We start from the raw sequence: 20,461 nt of genomic DNA on the forward strand, positions 1-20,461 counted from the left end.
TTCTCAGGTTTCGTTAACAATTTCAAGGAAGTGTTCAGGAAAACCAGCCTGGGATTCGTCAGTCGGTGAGAGATTATGTCAATTGAAGCAAGGTTTAATGTCTGTGTCTGATTATGCCCTTCAGTTCCAAACCTTAGCTGCAGCAAGTGGCTGGAATGAACAAGCTCTTATTACCACCTATCGTCAAGGGCTCGATCCACGCGTGCGGTTGCATCTCGCTGCATACGAGGATTCCATCGGCCTCTAAAAATTCATCGTCATCCAACAGGTTCGCCACTCATATGCAGCTGTGTCTCGAAGAGCACCAGGGCCAGCCGCTATTCCCATCTATCCTCTGCCAGCCAGAATCCGTCAGCCACCCAGAACCAGCCAGCGAACCCATGCATGTTGAATACTCACTTCTCACATCTGCTGAGTGACAGAGGAGGCTGACCCAGAATCTCTGCATCTATTGTGGCCGTGCTGGGCATTTCATCTCTGAATGCCCCATTTGTCCAGTATGTCCCATGGTGAGTGTTATTATGCCTAAGCTGAATAAGATGAAACCACTCACTATTGTTGTGAACCTTACTGCTGCTGATCTCTGCCTTCCAGTCAATGCGCTCGATTCTGGGTCAGCCGGAAACTTAATCTCCGGAACCCTCTGTTGTCAGCTCAAGCTCAAAATCACCACCAAGCTGAAGATCTATCAAATCCACTCAGTAACTGGAAAACCTCTTTGTCAAGTTCGTTTCAGTGTGGGACCTCTTCACCTCCAAATCGGCGTTCTCCACGTGGAGGAAATCCATCTGCTGGTTCTGGAGGAATCAACGGCTGATGTGATTCTAGGGCGCCCCTGCACAACCCCATCATCTCCTGGAGGACAGGAGAGATCCTGAAGTGGGGTAACCAGTGCTTTAATGACTGTTTTCCTGAGTTTCCTGTTCCAAATCTCCCAAGTTCTGAAGAAGTCCCAGTCTGCGCTACTTCTGTGGAAAGTCCACTCGAGAAACGTTCAACGGACATTCCTGCCTGTTACTCCCACTTCAGTGATGTCTTCTGTCCTAAAAGAGCCTCCAAGCTGCCTCCTCATCGGCCATGGGACTGTGCAATCGACCTCATCCCCGGTGAGCCAGTGCCCAGAGGAAAGATATACTCATTGTCAATCCCTGAGGAGAAGGCCATGGAGGAGTACATTAACGAAGCTCTGGCACAAGGCTACATCCGCCCATCTACTTCCCCTGCTGCTTTAAGTTTTTTCTTTGTGGCGAAGAAGGACGGAGGCTTATGGCCATGCATCGATTACAGAGCTTTAAATAAAATCACCATCAAATTCAGGTACCCACTTCCAACGACACGGCGCCACTGTGTTCACCAAGTTGGACCTCCGCAGCGCCTACAACCTCATCAGAATACATGAGGGGGACGAGTGGAAGACAGCTTTCATGACACCTACTGGCCACTACGAGTATCTCGTCATGCCGTATGGACGTACCTGTGTCTCCGTCCCCTTCTGTGTGTAACAGCATGGAGGCATGAACCATCATGAATATTGCTGTGATTCACACCTCAGAAGACAAATACCTGCATAATGACTTGCATAATGACCCGCATAATGAGCCCTTTTAGTCAGGAAGACTATGTGAAAAAAACCCTCTGTGAACATGTCTCAATCATGCTGTATATCAAACATACAGAAAAAAACAGCAATACTGTGAAATATTACAATTTAAAATAATGGTTTTCTATTATATACTTTAAAATATAATGTATTTCTGTGATGCAAAGCGTCTGAACATTCATGTTACCTCTATGGCATTTCATATAGGCTTTTAGCTTAAAAGCATGCACATTTGGAGAAATATTGTTTATGTCAATTTTCTATACAGAGTAATATTTATTCAATATTTATTGTCATCACTATGAGCGCTGGATACTGTGTTTTCAATTCATACTTGCAGCCGGAGGGCGCTCTGTGCACCTTTAGTCTACAAAATGACTCGAAGAACAGGCATACCATGTGACATACCAGGAACTAACAACAGAGGCTTCCAGAGATCGCTAACCATGGCTAAAACATGCAGAAAAACACTTTTGAAGATAATAAATACACGATTGCGACGATGTATACACGTATTGCCTCAGAATTTGCGTCTGAATAACGCTCGCTCCGTGGGCGTGGCCGAATTAGTGGATAATGAGCTGAATAACAGCTGTCTGGCATGGCTCTTTTCATTCAGATTACATAAAAAAAGAACATTCGTTTTCGATTTGAGTTACACAATTTAAAACAATGTATCTTTCGACATAAGTTTCATTTTTGTGTCATTAGTATTCACCAAGTTACACTTCATTTTCTGAGAACTATCAGATTGGACTTTGTTCAGATGGAGACGAAAGATCGAGCATCATGATAGTCTTCTTTATTTTGCAAAAAGCACAACATTTTGTTTTTACTCAGTGTACATAAATAAAAGAAGACATTCTATAGTTTCAATTGATATGTTTCCATGGTGACGCGTCATTGCTTGTTATGTGAGACACCGCAGCGCTGTATGACTGATGATCTGCTTTCATTTAATTTTTCCTTTTTTATTCAAAATATTCACAAATTTGTTAACTATAGCATGAAATATCTAATATTCCGATTGCCAAATATGTGCAAGTGGATGTGTTTTGCTGTTTAAACACCTTTATAACGATCGCTTTAGTTGAGCCATATGAGTGATGGGCGCCGCCATGTTAGTTTGCACCGCGCAGAGAATCGGATCTGTTGGATTTACAACCCGTGAATTTATCCACTTCTCCCGAAATACATGAAAGTAAGTGTGCCGGTGAACTGGGGAAGAATAGAGTAAGCTTTTAAGTTACTTTCACAATGTGTATCTGATATGAATTAAACGTGTTGTCAAGTTATAATGGAAAGGGTTGTTATTTCCGCTTCTATAGACATCATTGTGTATTTTACAAACTCTAAATATATTGTTTTGTTAGTACTCATGTGTATTTAAATGTCTGAAACCTGAAATGAACATTATTTGGTTGAAAACACTGCATATATGTGAGATACAGTATGAAAAGCGCTGTGCGCGTCCGTCTCTGGTTTAGCGCCAGTTAAAGCGCGCACGCACATTTGAATTTGGCAGTTGATCACGTAATGCACTGAACGTTCTAATCACACCGGTGTGATCGTACGCTCCTGGGGCCAGCCAAGACTGATCACACCGGTGTGATCGTACGTGTTAAAGGGTTAAAGGGATAGTTACATAAGAAAATATTTTGAGAAATGTGTTTTTTAACCATACAATGGAGGTCAATGGGCACCAAAACTGTTTGATTACCAAAATTCTTCAAAAATATCTTTTTTTTTTTCTGTTCCAAAGAAGAATGAAAGTCAGATTTGGAATGACATGAAGGTGAGTAAATGATGACAGAATTTTCTTTTTTTTCCGGTGAACTATACCTTTAAAAGCTACCATTACCATTACAAGTTTGGATCGGTAAATCTTGAGTGACTCAACTGCTGAATGAGTGTCATGTCCCGCTCGTTTACGTTAAACTGGAAGACACACCCACTTTTGACGCAAGGCATCATGGGGCATAGGAAAATTGTGCATATATATTAGATGAAAACATTTTTCTTTTTTTTTAAATAAAATAAGAAGTTGCATCTAACTGAAATTAGGTTTAAGTTGTACTAAAGTACTAAAATGACTAGGGCTGCCCTCGACTAAAGATTTTTCTAGTCAACTAGTAGTCGTTCATTTAAAGCCGCGCACACACTTAACGATTGTAAGGCCGATTATGAATGTAAATTGATACTTATGACTGATCGTGCTCAAACGGTCGGTGTTCAAATTCCATGTGTGATTACTTATATTTGATGAAGTTTGCATCACTGATTCTGATATTTTCCTGTTTATTAATGTGAAACTATTTTAATTAATGTGGAACTATCTGTATTGCATAAAGTGCTATATAAATAAAGGTGACTTGACTTGACAGGGGATTAGGGTGGCGTTCTTTTTACATGGTTTAAGTAAACAGGAAGGATACTTCTGATTCCATTAACATTGGAAGACACAGGGACAGCCTGGGAAGAAAAAAGGAGAGAATTATGAAAACATTTCAAATCATTTCACAGCAAAAATGGAAAAAACCTGTACGGAAAAAACAAAGTGACTGAGTAGATTCAGAATGGTGTGTCAGACTAGTGGTCAAGTGGAACAGCTTTTGAGTTATACTGATGTGATTGTTTGACAGATACAGTCAAAATGTTGCCGGTTGAATTACAGATGAACGGCTTTGGCCAGAAGGGGATTATATGAATCATGCTCTGGCATACAATGTGCATTAAGTGAGCTTTACAGAAAGTTTGGCTGGCGATCTGGACTCACTGTGGAGCTGGAATTGCAGTCCACCTTTGTGCCATCTTCCTCCAAATAACACAGATCACCTGAGATAAAGCCTTTGGATGTTGCAAGCTGCGTGCATATGTAAAGGTTAACCTATGCAAATGAGGCCTTAAATAATAAATAACACTGACTTTATTATTTTTGCTTTTGTGTGAGTGTATAAAAGTCTATATTACACACTACAGCCATATGCACATACAACATGCAGACTCCTACGAGGAACCTTGAGCAAGCACGAAACGTCATCCACGATGGAATCCAAGGTCCTCTGTGTCCCAAACAGCTGTGGATCATTATAGTATATGTCCCTGATGGATAGAAGAGAAAACATTTCAGTGCGCAGGTGCCCTTGACAAATCACGTCATAAAAATCAAAGGTTCCACCTGCTCCCAATATCAGATGATTTATGATGCTGTTTGCTGATTTATAATCACATCATCACTTATTTCCACAGGTGGTTTGAATGAAATGGTCTGGAAAAGCTGACAAAAATGTTAAAGGGTTAGTTCACCCAAAAATGAAAATTATCCCATAATTTACTCACCCTCAAGCCATCCTTTTCATTTTTTGGTGAACTAACCCTTTAGATATTTAGACATGAAACAGGTAATATCTAAAAGGTGCTGGAGAAAAAACTTGCCAAAATGTAGTCCTGCAGTATGACATGCTGAACTCCATCTAAAACTCTTTTAAACACCATTTTACTCATTCTTTTATAATTTTTATGCATGCAAGCATGGAAGATGGATTTTTTTGTACTTTCACAAATGTATTTGTCTCAGCTCAGCGTTTGATCAGCTCAAACATCACCAGAATCCGCTTTTAAAAATTGGTCATCCGCCAACAACCCAGCCCTTCTGATTTAAATATCTGCACCCGACCCACACCCAGTGTTGGGTAAATTACTTCAAAAAAGTAATTAATTACTAATTACATAATCAATGTTGTATTTAAAATACTTTTCTAATTACTCTGTCTGAAAAGTAATTTAATTACTCAATATGTAATTCAACTAATTACTAATTACTTCTTAAAATCCCTATAAACCTTGACCGTATAGACAATAGAAAGGAAACTCTTTTAATAATTTAAATATGAGTCAAACATGGAATAGTTTAGCCTTTTATAAACTTTTTAAAAACATTTCAGCTTTATTAAAACTTACTATAATACTTACAAAATTTTAGTAACAAATAGGGATGTCACAATACCAAAAATATATTAGTCTGTACTGATACCACCAAAAGTGCACAAGTCGATACCACGGTAAAAATGTTTTAAAGATACAAATAAAACTATGCTATAGGCCTATTTTTTTTTTTTTTTTCAGGTAGGCCTAACAGTAGCAAGTAAAAATACCACAGAAGTTGAATAATCAAATTTAAACTTAACTCTGCATAGTCATAACTTTATAAATTAAATATAGATTAATCCTTATTAAAGCTTTTCTTTTGTTGTTTGATTATCATTTATAATACAGACAGCCAATAATAGACAGTAGCATTTTTTAAAGGCTGCTATCACTAAGACCTAATGGACGGAGACAATATGCTTTTACTCATGCTGTTCACATTCACATAACCAACGCAAATATACGCCAAGACGAGCATTTTAACATAACTGTGTGTGTATTTGAATGTTTATGTGTAATAAACTGCGAAAATCTGACACTCGCGAGAGGCGGTTATGTGAGCGCGCTTTGGTCGAGAGCGCACTGACTGAAAACTGTCTCTCAGAAAGCGCACGAGTGGTTTTTCCTCCCTAGGACATAGCTTTCATTTTACCGTAATGTTCTTGCCTACCCGTGTCAAAAAAGTGAAGTAATTGGAATACTTCCATTCTGCAAAACAGTCACTCACTTCTGCCGACATCTTCAGAGAGTGACTATGCAGCCAACTGATGCACTCAACTGCACTACAGCTAAAGATTTTAAAAAGGCAGCGTTCACTTTTACCTTTTTTTTACACTTTTACTTTTATGAACTAATTTACAGTATGTAATGCAAGTACATTATAAGTAACTGTAATTAAATTACCTAAAAATGAACAATAATCCCTTACTTTACTTTTGCAGTGGATAAGTAATTTAATTACAGTAACACCCAACACTGCCCACACCTGATCATCATATTCCAGAAATTCAAATTCTCAATGTTAGGCGTAATGATATGCATATTGCACTGATTTTAAAGTAAAAAGTTCTTATTTGGCAAAATTATATGTCTTTAATGGAAGCTTTACTACCTTAAAACTTAAATTAGAATGTCATTGTTTCTGACAATTCCCTAACACACATGCACAAGTCATTAAATACGTTCAGCCCAAGCCAAGACTGGATCCCCGCTAGAAATTTTATGTTACCAGAACATTCTCAGAACGTCCCCACTGGTGTTAAGGACGTTGCCTTGTAACGTTCCCAGTATGTTCAGAGACGGTCACGATGTGGAGTTCTTTTCAGATTTGGGGGACGTCATTTGGTGGACCTTCAGGGAACATTGAGGACGTTTTCTGAACGTTTACGGAACCATACTACATTGGAAATGTTCTCAGAACGTCCCCGCTGCCCTTGTCAAAAAACTGAATTGAAAATTATAGCTAAATTGAATAACAAAAGTAGCTGTTCAAACAAAAACTATTTTTTCTTAAATGTCTTACAAATAAGCTCCTTACAGATAATTCCTGGATTAATATTATTAATTAATAATCTCTTGCAGTAAGTCATTAGCTAACAACAGCACATGCATGAGCTAATGTAACTGCTGTATCACTGCATCAGCAACTACATAGTTACTGCTTTTAAATAAAGCAACATGCAGCATAACATCAGTGTTTCTGGATCATCACTGACTGAAGCACAGGCTCTCCAGCACAATGGTAACTTCACAAAACTCAGACAACAGAAACAGAACATTAAACACTAACTGATCTCTCTAGATCTCTGCATCTTCACTTATTACAAACCAGTATTGACTTTATTTCTTTCATTCAAATCTTCTTAATGAGGTGTTGTTGTTTTATCAAAATTTATAAATGTCACCGTTACAGAGGTAAGTGCTTACTTTAGTTGGACTCCTGATCCTTGACGTTTTGACTTTACTTTTTCGCCCATTGTTGTAACTGCGTGTTTCTAAAGCACGTCACAAAAAAAATCTTTTTTTTGCTATAACAAAAGTGTCTTGATAACACAGTTAAAACAGCCAGAGAAAATCTAATGTTAAAAAGTCAAGAATCAAGAGCCCATCCAGAGCAAACACTCACCTCAATAATGGTGACTTCAAACTTTATTATTTTCTATAAAACACCCACGTAGAAGGTGACGTTCTTGTGACCTTGCGCAACTTTGCCTAAAAGTTCTCTAAAAGTGATGAAAATTCTGAACCTCCACATAACATTTGGGACAAAAACATCCTCTTTTGGTAATGAAAGTGCTGCAGTTCAAGGTTCCTTATATGACTTTAGGGGGACATTCCAATTTGGCTATTTTATGGTCAAAAAAGAATGTTACAAAGAGGACATTTGGGATATTAACAGAATGTTCCCACACAGTTCTCTGTTGGCCATTTAATAACGTTCCTGATATGAGTTTAAGGGGACGTTCTATTTTGGTTATTTTGTGGTCGCGTGAGAACGTTACAAAGAGGACATTTGGGAAGTTAACAGAACGTCCTATAGTAACAGTCCCCTAAAACTTCCCAGAACGTCCTGAATGTTCCCTGAAGGTCCACCAAATAACGTTCCCCAAACCTTAAAAAAACTCCACATTGCAACCGTCTCTGAACGTACTGGGAACGTTACTAGACAACGTCCTTAATACCAGTGGACGTTCTGAGAATGTTCTGGGAACGTAAAATTTCTAGCGGGGTAACCTGTCACCTAGTAACGTTCCCAGAACTTCCCAGGAGTTCTTTTAAGGTTTGGGGAACATTATTTGGTGGACTTTCAGGCAACATTCAGGATGTTCTGGGAATGTTTAGGGGACTATTACTACAGGACGTTCTGATAACTTCCCAAATGTCCTCTTTGTAACGTTCTTGCGTGACCATAAAATAACCAAAATAAAACGAACCCCTAAACTCATATCGGGAACGTTATTAAATGACCAATAGAGGACCATGTGGGAACGTTCTGTTAATGTCCCAAATGTCCTCTTTATAACGTTCTCTTTTTTTTTACCATAAAATAACCAAAATGGAACATCCCCCTAAAGTCATATAAGGAACCTTAAACTGCAGTACTTTCATTACCAAAAGAGGATGTTTTAGGAACGTCCTGAATGTTCTGTGAAGGTTTGGAATTTGTGTCACCTTTAGAGAACTTTTAGTGAACGTTGCGCAAGGTCCTGAGAATGTCGCCTTCTACGTAGGATATAGGCTTTATTAGTTTATATCATATACAGCGTTTCACAGCCGTTACATCACATACCCAACACTTGATTGGTCCTGGTTAACTTCACTAAAACACTCCCACACAGTACTTTTCTTTCCCTTTGTTTTTAATTATCCCTTTTTGAAATTTCTCTCAGATCTGTTTTGCCTCCATTGCTGCTTAACAAGTGAACCCCACAATTGTGTCTGCAAATTAGTGCCTGACAAAAAATAATTATGCTATATATTTACATTGTGTTGGAAAACACTCTTCTCAGAATAAGTTTGTGTACATTTTAAGTTAAAACCGTTGCAGTAGAATTAAATTCTCATGTATGTTTTTTTCCTATGTGTTCTATATAAAGTTCACTTGGAGTTGCTCTAGGTAACTGTTTTCCTTTATTGGTTTTCCCTAAAGAGTTACATTGTTTTTGAAAACAAATGTAAAAGTGATGCACAATCATTGTGTTTTACTGTGAAATGAGAGTTACTGTCTTTATTAAAATCAAGACATTCATGATTATCTCTCATTTGCCTGCGACAAACCTGCAATTAATTGGAAGGTTATTTTTTATTACCCGACCCACAGATTATCCGCAGCTCCCGCAGATATAACCGTGATCCGCGCATCACTAATTTGTCTAAACACAAGACCATGTAAAATGATCTTGTGAAGATGAAAAGTTTTTACCACATTTTAACCTAATTTGTGGAGTTCGTGGAAATGTTATGTGTTGACATGACTATCACTTACCTTTTAGTAGCATAGGAGTCACTTTGTACAAGTTTGTAAATAACAGACAAGAGCTTCAAAATCAGAGCTGTAAAACAGTAACATACCAGAAACAGTCAATAAAATTTTACATTTTCTGCCTGTGCAAAACTCACCACCACAATTCTATGTGCGGTTGGTTGCCAGGGTGCTGCTGCTATACGATTTCTAAGACGTTTTAGTGTGTTGCTATGCAGTTGCTAGGATGTTGTGGGTTGTTATTTACCAGTCCAAGTCAAAAGAGCCTCTATGATATTCTGGTCTTTATATATGGCTTGGGTCACAGCATTATTGCAAGTCTATGGAGATTTTTTTGCATGTTTTATTGTCCCCCAGGCAGAAAATGTATGTCAGATTACTTAGTGGAATGAATTACACTCCCCAGTTTCATAACTGTAAATTTCAATATGTCCTTGTCAATGTCAAAAATAGATTTGTATGTTTGGATGGTACTTACTATTATATTATCTGTAAATATGTATATGCAAAATCAAGTAATCCAGGGTGATCTTACCAAATTTGGTGGCTGACGAAGGGCAGTCACATCGGAGAGCCGTTACAGAGGCATCTGCCTTCAGCACCAAACCAACAGACTTCTGAAATCTGAGAATAAAACCAACACTGCTTTTGCTTATTTCCATTTTCTTTTCCTTTTTATTAGTTTTTTGTTGACTAATATCTGGAAAGTCATAACATGCCTTGAATATGCACAAGAAATGAAGATGACTTCAGGAGTTACTTCATGTCTGGGTGTACGGTTGAAATGTTTTGGGGGAAAAAATAAAATCTCTATGTCTCATCTGAGAAATCTTATGATGATCATAACCAAATGTTGCTCTGGGAAATTAAGTACTGTGAGGTTTTATTGTTGTGGGGGATGAAATTATTCACTTAAATGAGTGTTTCATTCTCCTATCTGCTATTAAAACTATCAGTCATTTGCACGAAGGATACCTTTATAACAGAAATAAGCCAAATGCCAAGTCATTCTCCAAGTTGTCAAGCCCCTGGCCTTAGAGGGGCCCAGATGAAACAGGCTTTAAGCTTTAGGGAGGTTTGATGTAGATCTGACCAGACAGTTTTCTTTGTTCTGCACAAGAGCTATTACACCACGCACAGTGAAAACCTCTTCAGAGGATTGCAAGTGTGTACATGAAATTACAGCTATTTAGTCAGGAAGTTACTTCATTTGAAAAGATCAAGGTTCAGATGAAGTAGTACAGACAGACAGACAGATAGACAGATAGATAGATAGAAAAAGTGAGACAAAAATAGATACAAACACAGAAAGATAAATAGTCCTAGACAGAATGATACATATATATTTTACAAACTTATTTAAATAAAGAACTGCATACATTAATTAGACTGTATAAATAAACATGAGGCACACACCTGACATTGGCCCAGCTGGATCTTTTCGTCACTCTCAACACAGGTGCTTCATCTTTAGACACAGTGATGACTATCGTTTGAATGACATTTTCAATGCGCGTCAAAACATCCTGTCTGTGGATGGGGGAGAAGTTATATTCAATTATAATGCCCAAACAGACAGGACGACCCTTAAGAAAAAAAGAAGACTTCAAGTTCATTTTATTAAGTATACTTAAGTAATGTTCAAGTGTTTTTAAGTATACTTAATGAAATATACTAATATCAATGCACTAGTAGTAAACTTGTAAGTGTACTATTTCAATACTGCTTGGAACTAAATTGGCCCACTTCTTAGTATATAAAAGTATGTTTAAGTGTACTACAAGTGTAACAGTAGTAAACTAAGTGCACAACTAGTTCACAACTATGTTTCTCATCTGTACTACAAGTGAATGTATACTAGTAGTTTATTATTTTAATATTTGTAGTACTTTTTTTAGTTTAAGAAAGTACACTTTGAAGTGTACTCTCAGTAAACTACTAGTTTAGTAGTTTTATAATGCAAGCATACTTGTAGGTTTTCTTTAAGTGGACATAGCATCATACTTGTAGTTTACTATTTATAAATAATTTTTGCACTTTATACTACTATGTTCCTATTTAGGTATTAATTTTTATACTTGAAATATACCTTTAACTGTACTTTAACTCTTTCCATTTTAAAAACATTTTATTCTAGCTTCATGCATCCTTTTTATCAACACTTGCCTGTGGGCAAGTTTCATAAAAAAAAAAAAAAAAAAACATTTTAAACATGTTTGTGAAAGATTACGTTTAAGATTTTTAAGATTAAAGATCAGAACTATAAATATTTTCAAACAATAAGTTTATAAGACAGTATGTAAAACAATGTGGGGGAAAAAAGTATTTAATAGGCTACTCAATCAAAAGATTAAACAAAACTACAAGCCAAGTATAATTAGAATACTTAATAATACTTTTAAGAATATCTTGATCAAAAGATTGAGTACATGTACAGTCCATAGACTTCGGTAAAGTTGGTTTTATATTCGCACATTCGGACATCCGTATTCAATAGTCTTGTTAATCACACTACATTGGACAGTCACAAGTAAATATGCCATTAAAACAATACTTGCCTATTTTGATCGACTGTGAAAAATGTTGTAAGTTGACAATCGTTGGTTGTCAATATCATGTCGCTGCTTAAAATTCGCAAACATTAATTTATTGCACATTTATTGGAAAGTCTGAATTTATCAGAAGTCCGAATGTGCGAATATAAAACCAACTTTACCGAAGTAGTCCGTAGACATATAACGTTACTTAGACCTTTATGTCAGTATTCAAATATGCTTGTGCAATTTTACAGTATATAGTATAAAGCATGTGTCTGAAAAGTAAAAAGTAGGCTGAACGTATACTTTCTAATTTTTTAGTTTAAAAGAAGTATACTAATAGCACACTTGAATAAACATCTTTTTCGTAAGGATAGTGAAGGCAAACTTTAAAATGAGAAATAAAACAATATTTCTGCTCCTGGTGTCACCTGCTGATGTCCTCCTGGCGTTTGTCTGCCATTTCCAGACTCTCGCGCAGCGTCTCTCTTAAACTATCAACCTCAGTAAACAGGTCAGCCATTTAAATGAAGTATCTAAACTGAAGTCGAAATAGTTACAAATGTTTTGCCTCGCTGCAGTTGTAAGTTAGTTGTTTGTAAGTGGAAAACCGTTTAGCACATGGAGCGAGTTAGCGGATTAGCGCCAGAAGTGATGAAGCTCTCAACAAGTAGACGGAATGAGTGTCACTATTTTGTATATTAACGACTAAGTGAGAAAGTAATCGAAGATGAAACCACTGAATATGCTAAACGAGGTTTCGGTATGTATTTTGTTAAAATAATCTACTTAAAGTTCAACGCGTCAGATGTATGCGCGCTCCTGCAGACCTGCACAGTTATCTGCCGCGCGCTTGTAAAGATTCTCTATTTTAGAATAAAAGTTGAACACACTAGCGACTGAAAAAAAATACATTTTATGTTCCACAGAAGAAAGAAAGTCGTATGAGAAAGAATACAGGTTTAGAACATCATGAAGTGTGAAAAAGCACACTTTAGCATACTTAAAAAAAAAAAAAAAAAAAGAAAGAAAATAGCCTACTCAAGTGTGAACTAAATGTATTTTTTCGGACACTTAATTATTTGTTAATTGCAATTATATGAAATGTATTATAGTTTAAATGTATATTAAATGCAGTTAGTTAACTTGAGTTTTTCTGACCTTCATACAGGCCTATTGTCTTTAAAAAAATATGCTTTAAGTGTACTGGCGAAATGCCTACTTTCATGTTGAATCTTGTATGTCATGTATTTAATTTGTAATTACTTGTAATGACGAAGTTGCAATTTAGTATATTTAAAATATAGTGCCTATTAACTATTACTGAAAGTATGGTAACACAGTATGGGAAACAATTCTCACTTTTAACTTGTTGCTTATTAGTTTGCATTTTGGCTGTTTATCACATATTAATGCCTTATTTTGCATGACCATATTCACCCATACATAATCTTAAATGCTACAACAACTACCTTACTAACTATTAATAAGCAGTAAATTAAGAGTTTATTGAGGCAAAATTGTAGTTAATGTGAATATGTGTTCCCCATAAGTGTTACCTCAAGTAGCCTATTGTGCTTTAGTATGTAAGTCAACACATCAAAATAAGTGTACTTCATTAAAGCATGACAAAAGATTATTAAAACATGTTGATGCAAAATAATCTCTAAGTGAAACATTTGATTTGAAATCTGAATTTGAAAAAGTACTTAAGTGTGTTAAAAAAGTCATAAAAGCACTCTCTTTAAAAATACTTTCATTTCATTATTATATTATCTGCTTTTTTTTTCTTCTTAAATATAGCCCTAATTTATGGTAGTTCATCTAAAAATATATTTTGATCTATTCTTTAAATACGGCTGCTATATGTTATGCTGATTCTGAGCAATGTATGAAGCTAGTTTGAAATGAGTTTAAGAATTTTATGTTAATTAGGTTGTCAAGAGAGGGATCTGATCTTGTTGACAATGTGTGAAAAAATTGTGAGACTAAGGGAGACAGAAGGTCCTTGCCCCTGACCTGACCTGACAACCTCCATACGGCTCCTCAAAGAACATCTGGGCATCTTCTCCTCTTTTCTTGAGTGACATTGACAAGCAGTTTCCGTAACACTTGAGTTTAATCTGCAGATAATTGCTATCTCTCCAAAACCAACACAGCAACACCTCACAGCCAGCTCTAATAGATTGTGAAAGGGTACAAAGAGGCAGACTATCTCTCTTCCTCTGGGCTGAGGTTGTAGTCAACCTCACGTAGTTGCTTCTCAGGGTGAATGTTTGCTTTATTGGGTTGAAGTGCAGGGTTATAAGGCCGCACAAGGGGGAGTTCGAGACTTTTTGAATGTAGGGGGCTGCAGGTGATGAGGATTAGCTGAAGCCAGAGGCCCCTCCGAAACCAAATACAGATCTGTCAGTCTAATCCCCACAAATAGAAAACAGAGCTACCTCGGCTCTGCCTCTCTCCTTTCTCATTTGGCACATATCCCACCACTGCTTCATCTCTTTCACATCTGCCCTTTGCCAAACACTGCTTGCCCTCAGCCTGTAGAAGCATCCCAAAGGAGGAAGTGACTGATTGGCCCTGGCAGTAATGGACAGCTCTGCATAACCTCACAAAGTGATGAGATAAAGAATGTAGGAGGGCTTTGACTTTAGTGATGAGAGCCATGCAGGTCCTTGGATGAGTAGCTTACTACCAACCTACTGTTGAGTATGTATAGTTGCGGTCAGTGTTGAGGAAAGTTGATGCACTACAATATTGCTTTACTCTCTAAAAAAAGTATTCTATGTTTTTGGCAAATGTAAAGGCCCTTTCACACCAAAATTGAAATGAATAAGCCTAAGGCTGAAGGAAATACAAAAATCATGCTTTTACAGTAGAGGGCACAGCTCAAAGAAACCTTTCAGCTGTGCTGCCATTCTGGATTAAAGAAGAATAGAAAGTTCAACACTCTTACTTCAGCAATAAAAACAAAAATGAAACACAATTGTGATGTTCATCTAAAGTCATTTTTGCTTATTCGTATGGTTGAATTGGATCATCGAGACTACATACAAAAAGTATGTTTGTGTTATTTAAGATATTTAATTATTGCTGGTTTGCGTAATATTCTGTGTTTGCATTTCACTGTTTTTATTCATTTTGAGGAATACTGAATCTGTTTTTGTGCAAGTGAGATAAGTAAAGTGAGATTTAGTCTAGAACTACAATGACAATCATGTTTACCCACAACACCTCTGAACTTACTCCTGATTTCTCTCAACATTGGGACAGGAGTGCTGTCAGTCAATAAATTTGAAAACAAAGTTACTTGCATTGCTTAGTTGAAAAAGTAACAGATCAAATTAAAATTAATGCATTACGTTATTGAAAAAGTAATCTGATTACATGACTCGCTTGTAATGAGTCTATTTTTTGTTTGTTTTTTCCAAAATGTTAATTTTACATAAATAAGATTATAATATTGCATACTCTTCACTGTAATTCACCATACAAATACTATGACAATGTTACTGCTATTATGGGATGCCTGTACATATTACTTATAAACTTTTAACCATAAATTTCATTAAGTTATATAATGTTAATATGTAATCTCGAACCATACCAAAATCTGCTTGTGTACTGATAACTACAATAAAAAAATACAGGTGGTACAATAGAAAGCCACATGAAGAATCAGAGCTCATCGTAAGTGGCCTGTCCATAAAACATGACCAATACTCATAGATGGTAAACAGAGTCACTCACAAAACAACATCAGGGTAACATACAACACTAAAAAAAATTAAATAAACATTAACTAAATAACAGAAAATGTAACACAGAAGACCCTAATTACCGATAACAAAAATAAGAGGAAATAAAACTATTTAAATGACATAGAATCACATGTGATGAGTCAAGCAGGGAATTCTAGGAATGACAATTTTTTTTTTCACTGTGAATTCTATGGTAATTCATTTTACTTTTAAAAACCATGAATTTGACAGTAAAATTGTATATATTACATACAGTACAATGCAATGCTACACCATTTACATTTAAAGCCCCTGTAAAGTAATTTTAAAGTATGTGTTCTGAGTTTGTCACACTCAGGGGCGTAGTTTGCGGGGGGGATGGGGGGGGGGGGGTAACCCCCCAATATTCAAATCCATCAGTTACAACCCCCCCAATATTTCAACATGAAAATCACAGTAGATCTATACTAACATATGTATAATTCATTTATTTTGTAACAATAATATTGTTTCTAATCAAATATGAGTTTGTCATAATAAATTAGTCAAAAAAGTACCCCCCTTCCATTGGTAACGCCCAACCAATGAGCGTCGCACTTTCACCAAAACAACGCGAGTGGAGCTCTAATGTTTGAATGGAGAGCACGGGTAGCACCAAAAAATGAAGAGAACTGTTGCCCAGCCGACTATATTAAACTTCTGTTCAAAGAGGGATGTTAAAAAGAATAAAGCATGTACTGAGAAGGTATGAAGGAGGTATGAAAACATTGTAATAGCTAGGTATACTCCACATAAAGCTAGCTAATCCATTGCAATTTAGCCATAACTATCAGTGTAACTGTAACCAGTTACCAAAACAGCCGTCTGTTTTGTTACTTCATTTTTCAATAGTGTTTTATCAATGACAAAAGTATTCACATCGGTGTTTGTTTTCTTCCTTAATTAATCTGACTTTTGAACGAATTGGCTTGTATGAACGATTTAAGTAGCTCACTCATTAAAACGTCGAATCGCTGCCACCTACTGGCGGTTTCAATATTTAACATAATTTCTTTCTTTTTATAATCACTCCGTTATGTTAGAATTTGATGCATGGTTATAGATAAATTCCATAAAGTTATGATAGATAGATAGATAGATAGATAGATAGATAGATAGATAGATAGATAGATAGATAGATAGATAGATAGATAGATAGATAGATAGATAGATAGATAGATAGAGAAGAAATAAATTATCTAATAATGCTACACATAAAAAAGATTTTTTTTTTAATTAAAAAAAAAAAATAACAACAGGCAGCATACCAACGCTCAACCCCTCAATGTTGAAACCAAATCTACGCCCTTGGTCACACCACAGAAAAATGTGTTATTAACCACCCAGCCAAATTTGAATGATTAAAAAAAATCTACAAGTAGGCCGAAATGAAATAAGTTATCAAAATCTCGAAAAAACAGCGCTCTCTGCTCTCAAACGCTGGGGGCGTGTCCAGTGTTGCCAACTTAGCGACTTTGTCTCTAGATTTAGCGACTTTTCAGACCCCTTTAGTGACAATTTTTCAAAAAAGCGCCTAGCGACAAATCTAGCGACGTTTTGGACAAACCTCAGTAACTTTTCAAATGTCACCAGCACTGTCCTGTGAGCGCGAGGTCTTGCTTTCCCGCTGCCGTCATTGAGTACATACGAGCACACCGTGTTGCCACGGACCAAACACTATTTCTGATTCTCCTTTGCTTTATATTTAAAGAATTTAGTTTGATGTTTTTAATTTCCATTTTTCTCTTGTGCTTATTATCACTTATTTTACTCACTATCACAGCCCTGATAGCACACGTACATCTCGGAGACGTCTATTTGATGTATGTGTTTATGTCTGGAAGACGTATTATTTAGGGTGTTCGCTCATCTGGAATACGTCTATAGGACGTTTCCTGTCAGATGTCAAATAGACGTTTAGAAGATGTCTTTAAGATGTTTATGATTTAGAATGTATGTTAAACTGACATCTTAAAGACGTCTAATAGATGTTTGTAAACAGCAGATGCTTTCCAGATGAAGTGATCTTTAACAGACGTCTTGCAGACGTACGTGTGCTATCTGAATTCATGTAATTTACAAATGTATAAAAATGTCATTCATTATATCATACGCGTTTTGTTGCCGGACAAAAAAATAAAAAATTATATATATATGAGAACAGCTTTATTTGACATTCGGCTATATTATATTATATTGTAGTTTATATTGAGTTCACACACACCGCAGTTGAACACAGACACGCCTCCTGTCACTCAGAGCAGCGGCAGACCTCGAGACTCTCGTTCGGTCCGGTTGAAAGGTTTTTGTAATGATATAACAACTGATATGACAACTTTAGCACATGTGTCAGCTAAACATTCATTCAATGTTTCCCATTAATGACCCTGTGCCGCCGCCGTTTCATAATGAACCGAAAATTTAAAACATAGGCTAATGGTCTCTAACGTATTTTGCCAACGAACTAAAATCGAAACTGTGATATGGCTTTGTGCCTTTATACAACAACAAAATACAGTGATTAAGTAGGCTATATATACAGTCTGTGCTGCATGTTTTAAAGAGAAGTGTGCACTTTGCTCACACAATCAGCTGGTGACATGGTGATCAAAATTAAAGCTCAAGGATTTATCTTAGAAATTGGCTACAAACTAGTATTTTAATTTCCCTATACGTTGTGTAAAGTAGCCTAACCAAAAAAAAAAGTGCATTTGTTACAATAGCCTATATGGATATTATTGTCATATGAATAATTATATAGCTAGGCCTAAAACATTATTATATTATTATTGTATTGTAATAATTGTTTGGAATCCTAAAACACCTAAAATGATGTAGACTTATATCACAGCTAAAAAGATGTTTGAACCCTCTTTAATGTCCAGGTACAAGTTAATGCTGTTTCTTTGTTCAATGTGCACACTGTACATGGGTTGAAGCTCTTAATTTTGAGCTTCCAAAGTGCACCAGATTGATGCATTTAACCTTAAAATGTACAAAATTTTCTTCCGGGGGGGCATGCCCCCAGACCCCCCTAGAGGAGGTACAGAACATTTTACAAATTCCAGTGGGAATAATGTAGCCTACATTTTATGAACTTTAATCAAGAATACTACAACAAAGCTCCTTTCATGTCAGTAAAGCTGTTAACAGAAAATTTAAATGTCATTGGACAAAAGTTGTAATTTCGTACAGTATAAATAGCTCGTGAAAATTAAAATATTAAATTCAATAATAAATGTTGCAAATATTATTTGTGTTATTTATCTCACATTATATTTTGTAATGTGATTTTTCAAAATAGTGCAATAGTTTAATAGTTTTTTGTAGTTAGGCCTACTGGCTAGTTATTTTGGTGAATTGTATTAAAACCAGACCAAAAATCCTAATAATAAAATTAAATCATAATATTTATTAATGTAAAATGTGAAACCCACAGCAATAAAAAAATAAAAAATGTACTGTCCCCGTTTTTTAATTAATAGATAATAACAAATGAGATTTTGGTGGTATTTTGACCACTTACATAGGAAATGTCCCCGGTTTCCATTTCAGAAATCTGGTCACCTTAAATTATAACATAAACAAACTCGGCAACTTACACTCATTGGTGGGCACATACTGCCGACTGTTGTCGAGTCGACAAATGGCGTTGCCGCGAGACGGGAGGATGAAGGCCGGGACGGGAGAGACTCTGTCCGGCCCCATATATCATTGGTTATCGGTGGGACGGTAGAAAGGCCGAGGCGGGAGGGGGGCCGAGGTCTGTTCAGTTATATTCACCAAAAACAGCGGATTATCTGTGATTCCCAGCTGTCTGATGAAAGTTTGTAAAACTATCCAGTGTAGAACGATCACTTTAGAATCCTTCATATCATCCTTTTAGTAAATTTAAATAAGGAGACCGAGCATATTGTATATTATAACAACAATGTAATATGCATTTGCGTGACGAAGGCATTACTAGCAAATTGTGCAAAGGGCTGTATAACTGTAATGACACTCGAGATTGAGCGAGTGAACCGCTGTAGAGTTAGAGGCGGCGCCACGCTCGGTGCGTCATCGACTGTTGATAGGTGTGTTCGACACAAGCGGCAACCTCCCCGTTTCTCGTGAAGCCAAAACGGAAGTGAATTAAACTGCAATTCACCGACTGCCCACTAGGGACAGGCTGCAGAAGTGAACAGAATCTCATTGACCATCATGTTAAATTAGCCAAGTTTACAGCAGAAAAAAACATGTTTACAGTCTGGTTCATATTGTGGTTTTGGTCTATACTGCGACTTTTGCCCTTCATGACAACTCTGAGGGGGGTGAATTTTTTTATAGCTCATCTGTTTAAATTATATTAAGCCTTAAAGTTCTGCATAATTAAGGCCGTGGTCACTTGAGTGACAGGTATGCCGCTGCTGTCTGTGAGCCGTCATGTTACCTCAGCAGCTCATTTCAGCCGCTGAATTTGGCATCTCAGTCGTATTTGTGCTTTTTTCTGGATTATTTTATACAATATATGGCTTGCTGCATACTCGAGTCGAGACAGATGTCAGTCTGTGTACATGTGCTCGCATGCGGAACACACGTTGTTGGATTGTCGTGGCATTGGCTAAAAGTTTTGTTCCTGAGATTTACTATAATG

The 20,461-nt window shown here is 36.6% G+C and overlaps 1 protein-coding gene across 6 annotated transcripts in view; it reads right to left on the minus strand.

The window, feature by feature from the left end:
- spo11 (SPO11 initiator of meiotic double stranded breaks) overlaps positions 1 to 12,913 on the minus strand; it is a 57,544-nt gene extending 44,631 nt beyond the window's left edge. The window contains exons 1-7 of one of the 6 annotated variants that reach the window (XM_048178701.1): positions 12,478 to 12,913; positions 10,926 to 11,039; positions 10,045 to 10,133; positions 9,513 to 9,579; positions 4,594 to 4,702; positions 4,377 to 4,487; positions 4,036 to 4,072 (exon numbers count right to left, since the gene is read on the minus strand). In XM_048178701.1, coding sequence (XP_048034658.1) covers positions 4,036 to 4,072; positions 4,377 to 4,487; positions 4,594 to 4,702; positions 9,513 to 9,579; positions 10,045 to 10,133; positions 10,926 to 11,039; positions 12,478 to 12,569 — 619 coding nt within the window. In that variant the 5' untranslated portion in view covers positions 12,570 to 12,913. The remainder of the gene's footprint in view (positions 1 to 4,035; positions 4,073 to 4,376; positions 4,488 to 4,593; positions 4,703 to 9,512; positions 9,580 to 10,044; positions 10,134 to 10,925; positions 11,040 to 12,477) is intronic. The other 5 variants (XM_048178699.1, XM_048178697.1, XM_048178698.1 and 2 more) reach the window with 5 other exon arrangements.
- Between the last annotated feature and the right edge of the window lie 7,548 nt (positions 12,914 to 20,461).

The sequence above is a fragment of the Megalobrama amblycephala genome, linkage group LG24 (genome assembly GCF_018812025.1).
Source record: "Megalobrama amblycephala isolate DHTTF-2021 linkage group LG24, ASM1881202v1, whole genome shotgun sequence".
NCBI classification, from domain to species: Eukaryota; Metazoa; Chordata; class Actinopteri; order Cypriniformes; family Xenocyprididae; genus Megalobrama; species Megalobrama amblycephala.